At 32.0% G+C, this 13,301-nt stretch overlaps 1 protein-coding gene across 1 annotated transcript in view; it reads right to left on the bottom strand.

Annotated features, from left to right (window-relative positions):
* Window positions 1–9,860, bottom strand: part of LOC105618012 (trehalase) — a 41,772-nt gene extending 31,912 nt beyond the window's left edge. The window contains exon 1 of the mRNA XM_012199551.1: window positions 9,715–9,860. Coding sequence (XP_012054941.1) covers window positions 9,715–9,860 — 146 coding nt within the window. The remainder of the gene's footprint in view (window positions 1–9,714) is intronic.
* Between the last annotated feature and the right edge of the window lie 3,441 nt (window positions 9,861–13,301).

A 13,301-nucleotide genomic window follows, 5' to 3' on the forward strand; every position in this document is an offset into this window, starting at 1 on the left:
TTAATAAATGTATACTAAAATTTAAATCTTCTGCGTTTCAATTTTCCTTTAAAATCGGCACGAACTTTCCGGACAACCCAATATATTGTATATCACAAACAAATTGTGCCCAAAATTTGTACATTTTTGTAGTTAATTTTTACACGTTAATTTTTTCACTTCCAATTCAAAATACTAAAGTTTATGATTTTTTTCGCATTATTAAATTCGCTAAATATTGTTTGATTGTTCTATTCCAGACACTCGTTCTGAAAATTATAAAATTTATGAAAATTTCAATTTATGAAAATTAAATACAATTTTATCGAAACTCTCCTTCTTCCACTTAAAAAAAAAATCAAATCGTCGCATAAAACGGAAATTCCAGGTATTAATTTACTTCCCACTCCTCCAGAAGAAAAACGTATAATAATTAATAAAAAAATACATCGGGAGCGTTTTGCAGAGTGAAATTTATTCGTAACTGACATAAGTAGAAGTTATTTAAGAATTACCCAACCGCAATTGGCGACTGCGCTTTTTGCATTCGTTGCAGACGAAGCAACATCCATTCCCGCTGACGCAACGCTTATGCGGCTGCCGCTACTTTATATCCGCGATCTAAACAAAAACTAAAAATAAGAGGCGTCGACATGTCACGTGAAAAAGGATCGGCCACGGATATTTAAAAAGTTCTAGGGTGTTTATTTACTACTGCTAAACGAAATTCAAGCATGCGAGACGAAAATGAGAAATTATCTCTTTCTCTCTCTTTCTGACCATGAAATGCTATGACTATGCACGATTCTTGTCGATGATATATTAGGAAATACATGATGCTTCGCATTAACCTATCTAATAATATCGTCCGCGTGGCCCTGTAACTCTTACTTAGACAGGTCGACCATCAATCCTGGCACGGTGTCAATGTGACACACAAAATGCGTGTTCTTCGTTCACGACGACCCAATGTTAATTTCAGTTACGTAGCTAACTTATTCACATTCTCTACGCTTCAATCGCTGCTCTAATGTTCTAATGTTATTTTAACCCTGGAGAAAGAGATCAATGAATAACGCAGCAGAGATAAGTGTAAGCAACGAAGAAAATAAAAGGTTATGATGCAAAGAATTGGAGTAATGAGACTGGAAGTGTCTCATGTCGTTAATGTGGAGCGAATATTCTATAATCCGAATTTATAAGTGTCATCCAGATGTTTATTTATTATCTGAAATCAATATTAATTTTCCTATATTACTCCTTTCGTCCAGCCCAAATTTGTTTATCTCTAGGCTTTTAAAAAATTCATTTACTTTTCAACATCTTTTACAAATAGTTTTTTTAACAAGATATTTTAAGAGTGCAGATCGGATTTAATCCTTCTTTATTTCGGAGAATTGAGAGTGAAATTTCGCTTGTGCCAAAAAGATCTAGATTGCAGATGAAGAATTAAGGTCTACGTGAAGACTCTTCTACGAAAATAGAAAAAAATTCGAACGGCAGTATCACATCTTACGACAATTCCAAATGAAATGTTATATATTATTTTTTAGATAAAATCCCCTAATTATCCCCTAATTATTTCGAAATAAACTGGATGTGATAAGCTGGATTATGATTAGCTAAAACCCTAATATCCAAGTATTCGAATATTTCAAACTAAAAATAATTGTTCGAATGGCTGCGGCTCACAAATTTCTTTTACACAAATTAAAAAGATGTATATTAAAGAAATAACGCATAAAATTGCTTGAGCCCGGCTAATTCCGAACTGTACAACTATTTGATTTGTATTGCGTTTCACAGCCAATGGCATCATTAGCATTGTTTGAATACGTCGCAAATTGATTTATGCCTAATTCAAACTATTATTATTATATCACTGAATTTACGCTATAAAGAATAAGTAATATTCCGCTTGTATAGTCATAATTTAATATTAAACGCTAATTTATCTAATAAAATGCTAACAGAAAATTCAATTTAAGATCGTGATCTGCTGATAAATGTAAGGTCGAGTGTTTTGCGATGTCGCGCGTTGGAAATGTTCTAAGTTTAATTAAAGTAATTCACCGTTTTCTACACTGTCGCGACGAATGCAAATTAGAACCTTCGAATTGTCACTTCCGAGAAGCATCATCAGTAGTATTCAAAAGGAATACCACTAAGTGACAATGATATATCGTCCTTCGACGCGAACACGCGAGCGAAATGCGAATTGAATTCGACATGATATCGCGATATGAAATATGCAATTTTATCTCTCTTAGCAACGATATAGTCTGATCTTCATTTCAGCATAGTACGTTACTTATACAGCAAAGTTAATAGTGAGGCACAGAGCAGACATTTGCATCTAAAAATACACGCGTTCTTATATATAGTAATTCTAATTCTTTCGCAATGACGAAAAACATCGTTACATTTTGAAAAAGATCATAGGCAATGATAATTAAATTAATTGTTTATTCATATGAATATACACAAAAGATATTTTCTCTCCATTTGTATGACATAATATTGAGAATATCGTAATTTAAATCACAATTTTACAATATTATAGAAGAATTTTTACGAGTAAATAAAGATATTATTTTTTAGATACGAAACTTAAAATTTTTGTAAGAATCTTTCGTATATTTTTTGTTATTATTTCTATCTATAATAAGTTTACATGGAAAGAACGATTTTATTGAAGTTTCTAAAAAAGTAGATACAAATCCAAAAATAATTTTGCTAAGCCATCAAAATAATTATGTAGAATGCTTAAACGTTGATGCAAAAAGTTTTAATATTCCAATCAGTTTAAACTTCCTACATAATTATTGTAATTCAAATAAGATTATTTTCAGATTTGTCTAACTAAATTTTTAAATATTTCAGTGAATATATATATCACGTGCAAAACCATGCTTTCTATTAACATTCTGCATTTTAATTTTTTATAGTACAAATCAAATTTTTTATAGTACAAATTTTTTATAGTACAAAATATTTTTTCCTAAATTAATATTCAAAATTCACAATGATAAAAATAGAATGGCTACGAACTTATCTTGTTAAAATCGTTTAACATTTGAATGTAAAAATGATCATTATAAACATAAAATTATAAATAAACCAACATTTCGGCACCAACAAATATTAAATATTTTTTTAATAAAATAGACTCATATTTTATCATTGTGATTTTATTCTTGTAGAACTATATTATCTTTAATTAATTCAAAATTTAATTTCATATAGGTCCTAACTTTCCATTCTCTAATTGTCATGCATTTTATTTAGTATAGTATTATGTAACACAAAGAAATAAACCTCCGCAGATACGCACATAGATACACACGCGCATACAATGAAGCCAAAAGATGCTCATCATGAAGGCTTCCGGACTTCTCTCGGACACGTGCTAACGCACGACAATCAGGGAGTTGTAACGCGATTCTCCTATCGTCTGAAAACTGAACGTACCTTCGCATCTGCTTTAACGCAGGCCGGACCAGCAGAGTGTGCGTGTGTGTGTATGAGAGAGAGAGAGACAAGAAGAACAGGATATTCACTGAAATTCGCGCGCGGTCATACTATCAGCGTACTATTCACGTTTGCCATGAGAAGAAGCGTGTCGCAAGGTACAAGATTACAGATGAGAGAGTCAATCAGGTCAATCACGCGTCGCTGACGAAATCAACTTGTCCCCTTATGAAAGAAGATACGAAAAACGTGGACCTCACGATGGTGCCGCGTTACGTACGTGACTGACTGCTCGCGCGAGTAGTATTCGCATGAGTCGGGGTCTCTGTTTCCCTCTCCTGATCACAGAATCAGGGCCGAACTCGCGTACAAGCCAAGCGAGGCACAGCAAGACACGGCACGGACTCGCACTCGCGTTACGAGCGACCTCGCATTACCTCGAAAAGGATAGCCTGACGCACTCCTTTGAATCGAAATATTCTCAATTTCTGACTGTCCATATCTTAATGAGGAAAAGAGATTCTGTAATAGTTTTTAAGGTCAGCGACTCCAGTTAGTTAACAAACGCGGTTAACTCCGGCACTGCACCGCTCACTGTCAGCCTTGTCCTGTGTCTCTTTTATTCCCAGCCAGATATAGTTCAGCTACTCTCTTTATTTTCTCGGAGAATAGATATATTTGTCACGACTTCGGTCTGCAGGAAAAGGCGTTAATTGAATTCGAGTTTAGGATCAAGCAAAAGTGTCTGTGCTCTTTTGAAATCTAATGAAGATACAAGGTCATGTCTTTGATGTCTTGAACTTTTGTAAATGTAGAATCAGTAATCAGTCTCAATGAATATTTAAACTGATACATTAAGTGTATTTACAAACGCTTATTTAATTTAAGTGAAACAATTTTGATATAATCAAAGCTTTAACAATGAATTTTTATCATCATAGAAGTCGGATTGAATAACTTCATTTATTTTTTATAAATTTAAATACTGAATTTATTTTTTATAAATTTAAATACTGAATTTAAATACTGAACTATTTATCTACTGAAAGTCATAATCAAAATATCGATGGTATCTTTAAAGATTCCAGTTAACAGTGAAGGATTAATAAGTAGGCATCACAATCTCAAGAAGAGACTGAAAATGCAAAACTCAACAATAAACTGATGGGAAAATCGCTCCTTAAAATCTTCATTGTTGGAAGAAAAAAAAGGAATATTATACTTCATAAGAAAAAAATCAATGAAGAAAGGAGAAGAAAAACAGCAAAATTGTGATATACAAAATTTTTCGCATTTAACCAGACAAAAGAATAAAAAAGAATAAAGAATTATTGTGAGTTCAACGTACTGATAACAAAAAGATAACGCTCTGACTATTTCAAGAAACAGAAAAGGATGAAATCGATAATCATCTCGTGGCGAAGATCAACAAGAAGACAAAGGGAATTTCCTGGCTCTAATTTTGTCCTCGATGAGAAACTCGATGAGCGAACTTCACGCATTCTGGTATCGTCCATGATCTATACTGAACGGCGACGTCGGCGACCCGGAATGAACTGGTTTTTATATATCAAGGTGTGAGTAGCGTAGCTGACTGCTGTCAAGTGTGTGGTTATTGCGAAGCCGAACGAAGTTTGACGGAGAAACGCGAAAATTATTGAGCACATGCTCAAATTTTTGCATCTGAAGAAATATTCAGAGAGAACTTTCAACCTTTGGCTATTTTCGTGCCAGATTTGAGATCTTCGTATTATTTACACGCCTGGTGACAGTCTCTTATATTAGTAAAAAAATCACATGAACTCAAATAATCTCATTGAGCCATTGTGCGGTTCGAGTCGCGATCGATTACTAGCCAACTTGTCGATTTGCATTATTATTAAATGAGCGGACATGATGCTTATATTACGAGTACCTACTTATTTAAATTAACTTCGCGAATAGGATTATCAGCTCTTTTAAGAATACATTTATTTTTTTTAAGATTGTAAAACTTTGATCATTAATTAAAATTTTATATTTATAAAATTATATTAATAAAAATTGTTAATAAAAATTATGTTTTTAAAATTTTATTTTATTAAATACGTACATTTAATGTATAAAAAATTATACCCTTTCCTTCCGTCCCTAAATCTCCATCTTTTTTTTTAAAGTATACATATGTACTCTTTTCTTGTTTCAAATATAATAGCCCTATTCACGAGAAAATTAACTTCATACTGCAATGCGGTTAATCATATACGCTATGTGCGCTTTACTGCAATCATCATAAATTCCAGATTTATATAAAAAATATTGCAGTAATGAGAATAAATATAAATATACGATTTTATATTCATCTCATATTTCACGCAATATTTCAAATTTTATTAACGTAAATTATTAAAGAAATGGAGTTTTCATCTTAAAGTAATAATATTGCTCATTTTTTATTATATTTTACCTATTCTTGCTTTTGCGTTTTGTACGTAGTTATTTTAAATCAATTATGTTGAAGATACGACGAAAATCGCATTGATCCTCAACAACGTTTCAATTTTCATTCGAACGAAAAAAAAGTCGATTGAAGATGACAGCGGCAGTTTTTGCGAATGATCGCATAAAATTGCATCCTAATTCTATTTGTGCAAGGAATGTTTTAAAAATATCTCTGCTTGCTAATAATGGTCATGAAATCATATTTTTAAGAGATTTATCTAATAAAATTAAAAAACGAGATAAGCGTACTAATAACTAAGAATAAAGTGTAACGGAAGTATTCAAGTATCCGTAGCGGAAATGCAGTATACCGCGAAATACAATTAAGTCGCCTAGAAATCCGATAAATAAATCGCTACCTATCAATCAATCGATCGACTACTTGAGAAAACCTTGTACGTACCGTAATCTTGGATTTCTTTCCGCTTTGTCTCCAACCTTGACGCACACAAGAAAACAGATGCAACGATGTGCAGCTGCAATGAAAATGAACTTTCTTTACAATATAGCTCAATTTGGCTCAGTTTAAAATCGTACAATATAAAGTCCACGCACTCAACTTTTACACAAAAACACTTAGTCCTTGAAACTTCGCGCACCGGAAGAAGTTAAACTTCGTTCTCGCAGATTTTCTGTCTGCTAACGACACACCAGTATAACAATAGTTCTAGTTACTCGGAAGAAAACGTGATTCTCTATTGTGCTCTATATTTTCAACATAAAAATTTCACTACTTTGAATTATTTTTCATTTAATATTTCTCTCTTTGTCTCGAGCGTGACAAATGCAATTTCCCGAGAATTGGCTACGGTTTTGGTGTAAGATAACGAAGATATGTCAGCGAGATGGCAAAAAAATGCAAAGAAACTCGTAGACGTGTGAAATTTAATTCGAAGATAGCACACGATATTATGACAATACGACACGCGTGAGTTACAAAAAGATGTCGGCGCGTCGACGTTCGATCGTGAACTAACCCATTGGAAACGTCAATCGCCTTATAAGTGCTTTATAATCGCCGGCATACTCGTCAGTAATTGTCACGTGACCGCAAATATTTCTCACTTCGACAATCGAAGTTGCCGCCGACGTAGATCCGTCGCAAAACACGCAATAATTAACGCTGCTGTGTTATGTACACGTGTCGTGTTATGTATATTAACGCACTTGCGACTTGTCTAATGAGAAGAAATAAATTAGTCGAGTTCGAAGTTTCATTAGCGATAAAATACTGCAATTAATGCGCGTGCACTAAAAGAAAAGATTGGCTGCTGCAGCGAATTAGATGACAAAATATAGCATAGCATTTTTAATTGGCTGCTACAACCAATTAAAAATGCTATGCCATGTTCAGTCAATCTTTTCTTTCTAGATTTAGACGCATCGAGTCTATGCGAGTGCACCGTTCGCTTTCTCGAATTTCGATCTTCGTATTTCGTGTCATTTCAAATTATTATCGCAGAAGCGTCAAACGTGACGTTAACATTGGATTCCGACTCGTTGATGTATAAATGTATAATAGTGATAAACGAATGATGAAATGAGCAATATCGGCTATAAATACCGTTTCCATCTTTATTTTTATCAATTTTTCCCGGTTGTTTAATTTGAAATATCAGTCACAAAATAAATAAACTTAAACCATAATATTTCAACAATATTAACATTAATATTATATAATTTATATGACGCGATAGTAAGCTAATAATAGAAATCGTGACACCGCACGAGAGACACGTACTGCGCTATAATACGTGCCTCGATTATGGGAAGCTCGAGCAGTCGAATCAGGTGAAAATTGTCACACAATTCGTTCACACGATGTGTTTTTTTAAAGGAAATGCACGCATTCGAGGTAGAATCTGCTCACATAGCAGTAAGTGTCACGCGACACGTGGCTGCGACGTGAATGCCCCGTTTACGCACGTGTCTGATACGTTAAGTGTTACTCACGTTTTTATCGTAAGGCCGTCGACTGTAAAAACATTGATTATGACACGTTAAATCCGATGTGACACGATGGATCTACGTGCATTTCCTGACATTTTTTTTACGAGAAAGAAGAGAAGCGTTCATCAATTGTACGGCAATTACGTCAAATTGCAAAAGAATTCTGAAACAATGATAATTATAATATTATTTCCTCATGAATTCAATGATTTCTATAAGATCGTGCTACACTTCGATTGGGAATTAATTAAAAAAGGGATTTTTTTCGACGATTGTTTTTTTTTTATAACTTTCGTATTTCCCGCAAGTGAATCTTATTATATTCTGTCAAGTATAAATTTTCCAATTATTCAATCGCTAGTATAACATTTTTACGAGGGAAAAAGAGTAAAAATTTATCTTAACTACAAACAATTGCATAAAATTAAAAAAGAATTCCGAACAGATAATAGCTATAACATTTCTCTGGATTCAGTGATTCCTAAAAGATTGCGCTATACTTGAATTAAAAATTATTGACGACGATAGAACAATCGATTTTTAGAAGCTTAATATTCTTCGTTGTATTTCCCGCAAATAAATCTTAGTGTTCTCTCAGGTGCAATTTTTCCGATTATTCGCCGGTATTTTTATTTTGATGAATGTAGCCGGTGATTCAGGTATCTCAGCACGGCGGGATAGAATCTCGCGAGATGATTTCTGAGAAATACATGAAATACGTCATGGGTGTGTTTCAAATCCGTTCGGATCGAATGGATCGTTGGAAAATTTTCCTCTCGCAAATGTCCCGCGATTAAACGGTCGGGTCATCGGAGAATTACTTCGAGTCCAGCAACAAGACGCGTACATTAGCACACACACATATGCACGAGTTTGCACGCATACACATGCACATTAGTGCATGTATAAAATTCATCCGAACGTGATTAGCTCAATCAATTACGCGGTTCGATTGCAGACGGTAGGATAATGAACTGCTACATCCGTCGACTTTATTGCTAATAATCTTTCGGATGTTTATTTAAATCAATAAATGTACGCATTCAATAAAATCTTATGCTTATAACATAATTATATTTTTATTGTCCCATCCTAATTATTGTTATGTTCAATAAAACATAGTAACTTTGCATATATTATTTTGTGTATTAATTAATTTTTTTACAGAAACAAAAATTTTTTTATAATTCCAATTCGAGAATCAATAGGAGTAAATTAAAGATCAATAAAGTAAATGTGCCATAAATTAGAAATTTCAATTTTTATAGAAAAATTAAAAATCATTTATAATAAAATAAAATTAAAATTAAATTACATTAAAGTTCTCATGCATTGATGTGTAATAACAGTAGAACTGTTCCAATTATTTTATCATGTAATATTAGAATAATCTATACATTAAGATTATTTAGATTACTCGAGGATTTATTACACAATTTTTTCATTGAGTAGTTGCAGCATAAAAAAGATTTCCGGATACAATATTACTAAATGATACTAAATGATAATATTACTAAATATTACTAAATATTACGACACAAACATCATGCATTATAAAATTGGGAAAAGATTTATATATAAACTTAAATTTATATGTTTTCAATATTTCTATTTTTTTGTCTCAAGATGATAAGTCAATCTTATACAATTCAAGGAAGGAGAATTACATTGATCTATTCTTAATATCGTTTTATTTTACGATACTACGATAAGATCAAGAATATTTTTCGTTTTCTTATCAGAAAACCTTTCTGCGAATAACACTGATTATATAATGAAAAATAATGAACAAAAAATAAGAAAACAAAGCTCGGTAATAATCGGCTCATTTACCTGGATCTAACGAGATGATACCGGTCGAGCTTCTCGCTGATCGGCTCGCGATGATGGTGCGACTTTTGATGGAATTGGTGACCCTGATTAGTGCGCTGCCCGCTGCAACTCAGGCAACGGCGAGCTCCTTGCCAAACAACCAGCATCACTGCAAAAGAGAATAATAATAATAATAATTAGTCATAATAATGTTTGTTACGTACACAATTAATTCCAGTAGCAAGATGTTAACGTCTTAATAACGACGACTTTAACATCAATAAGAAGTAATGAAAATATCATCTTGCTACTCGAGCAAATAATAACAAGATAATTATATAATATACACAAGAAACGAAGATATATATGCAAAAATAAGAAGTTGGCAAAATTGTTGTTAATGCCTCATTAAAATAAAAAAATGTATCATATAAAAAATGAATAGGAATGAACGATCGTCAGATATTCCTAAAGAGTTCTAATCTTTAGATCACAGACATCGAGTCGCGTTTATCTAATCGATCTGATATTGATCTATCATTGCATCTAGTTATGAGAAAGGATAAATGAGTCCATATTAAAAGAAGTAAACAAGAGTACTTCGTTATCGTCGTTTTAAAGTTTCTTGTGAAAAAAAATTGGTAGTTTTTTCTTGATATAAATGTCGATAAATCGAATGCGTCATATAATAATTTATACGTTCCGGGCACGATAAGTTGAAACTGCAACACTTGATATACTCTCGACCTTCGGCCTGACGTTTACGACGTGCACGTGATTTGCAAATTCACGAGTGGGAAGAGCAATCGGCGTCAGTGAATACGCAATGAGTCAGTGTCTCGTCGGGAAACGTCATCTTATCTTCAATTCGGGAGCAACGGTCTTTATCGATCAGTTTAATGAACGTAGCGTAACAATTTCGCAGAAAGGAAATATCTAAAAGACGAGAAAACTTTGTAACAAAATGCAACTCTCTCGCACATTTGGATTTCTGTGATCTCTCTAAATTCTTTGGAGTGGAATCTCACTCTAAAGAATAAAAATTTAGCCAGTCTTGAAAATAAGTGGCTCAATTTTTAAGATTTTTTTACTTTTCAGAATAAGATTCACTTTAAAAGAATATAATTGGATTTCAGATGATTCTCAGGGATGTACTACGACTTGTGCGTGTCACTAGTTTTAAATTGGCAGAATAGGACATATGATCTTTCTCTCGGTTATTAAGAAGTTGCTTGACGTTTAATCTCGAGATATTACTATTTATAGAACTTGTCGATCCTGTTGGGATCACACTGACGATCGATTCATTTCTATTTATTTTTTACATGCTATATTTTTTTATTTTAATGAGGCATTGACAACAGCTTGATTACAATGAGTTTATTAAAAACTTCCTTTCCTCTAAAAATTATAAAATTTCGCTTCCGACAAAATTAACATTGCAATTCTCAAATAAGTTTGAGCACAAGCGAAAAAAACAGAGAATTTATAAATAATATTCTCAACATAATTACTCATTTGACCTGTTTTTTTCTCTGTCATTTCACGCCTTTCGTTGATAAGACTTCACTTTCTAACTTTAAGATATAAAGTATAATGTATTCTTATTATTTATTCATTCACTCAAATTGATATATACAATTACATTGATATATTCATAAAGATATTTTATTCAAAACCTCTAGATATTGTCTGCAGTCAATTATTTTAAAAAAATTGCCGACAAATAAACGGAAAGAATTTGCTGAATATGTAAAAATTAAGCTTATAGATATAGATCTGAAAATAAATTTTTTGAATCATCAAAATAATTATGTAGGATGTACAAATAGATTGCTAGAATATCAAAACTTTTTACTCATCATGCTTGAATTTTCTACGTAACTATTTTGATGGTCCAACAAAATGATTTTCAGATCTGTATGTAGCTAAATTTTTATACTTCAGCAAATTCGTTCTTTCCATGAATTAACAAAAAGTGAGGTAATAAAAAAGTAATTAAAAAATCTTGCAATAATTAAAATTAGATTTTTTTGTTCGTCAGATATTTACATAGATTTATAATATATTTATATAGATAAAACGTAGATTGTATACGCGTTTTTCTACAATCGACTATTGTTTACTCTGGCATTCAACAACGATGAACAGAAAGCGCACACAGAGCTCTCGCTAGCCAGCTCGGATTCTTTCGTGACATCACGGACACACAAAAATATATATCATAATATCGTAATACGGCAAAAAGCCTTGGTTGCTGATGCTTTACCGATTGAATGGAAATTGGTCGACGTGCGCTAAATTAGCAACGTTTCGTAACAAACAAGTTTCGTTTCATTTCCTTTTTCCATTTATTTTCCTTCTTCTTTTCTTCATTTTTCAATCTTTTCGAATATCCCGTTACATCTCGAACGTAAAGAGTACGAGGAAGTGTGATTTAAATTAACGAAATTCCAAAGCGAAAAAGCGCCAGGCAACTCCGACTAATCTAATCGGCGGTTGACTCAATTGAAAGAATCGCTGAAAGTAGATTTCACCATATTTCTAATTAAAACGTAACTTATTAGCTATTAACTAATGTTCTTTTTAATGCATTAAATACCATAAAGTTAATAATTCTACCGCAAAATAGCACAAGTGTCAATCAAGTTAACTATGGTTATTTTCTTCACACAAGTGATACTGAGTCTAAAGTTACTCTCTAAATTCTTTGGAATTAAATCTCCAAGAGTAAAAATATTGTCACTCTCGTTTAAAATTTCCAAAGAATGAAAATACTACCACTCCAGTAAACAAAAATGGATTGGAAATTTTCAATCCATCCGAATCCGTATTTTAAAATCTATAAAAATAAATTGGATTCCATATAAAAAATTTGTATACATATAAAAGTTTAAATAAATTAAAGCAGTAATTACATGAAATTCTATAGTTATTATTTTAAAACTTCCATACAAAAAATATACGCTAGTTGTATAATAAAGAAAATGTATATATAATATAAAATACACCCAGCAAACAAGAATAGATTAAAATGAATTGAATATGCTCCATGCAATTCCTATAAATGAATAAAAATGCATTTAAAATTGAAAAGCATTCATTTTAATTCATTCGTGAATCAATATTTCTGAAAACCTGAATCCATTTCAATTCATTTCAATTCATTTTCGTTTGCTGGGTACATAAAAGCGATTAATATTTATTAAATTATTAAAAATAAGAAATTTACATATGTAACATTTATTGTACATATTTATGTAAGTCTTTTTATGTTTCTTTTAACTATTAAATGAAGTAGAATTCATGATATATTTTTATGATATAACTTTTTTTAACTCAATTAAAACCAAAAATTTCTTATTCATAATTCTGAATAAAATAGCATTCATGATGTTTTTTTTAAATGAAACAATGGATTTTCTACTTACAATTTTCAATAGTATTCATGGCCCATTTTAAAAAAATTAAAAGAAAAACTTTTTTTTATTCATTTTGGATTGAAAAACTGCATTTCCTATTCAGAATTTTTAATTAAGCAGTATTCACGATGCGCGCGCGCGCGCGCGCACGCACACACACGCACACGCACACCCACACCCCACCCA

Source organism: Atta cephalotes (assembly GCF_000143395.1).
Source record: "Atta cephalotes unplaced genomic scaffold scaffold00015, whole genome shotgun sequence".
Lineage (NCBI taxonomy): Eukaryota > Metazoa > Arthropoda > Insecta > Hymenoptera > Formicidae > Atta > Atta cephalotes.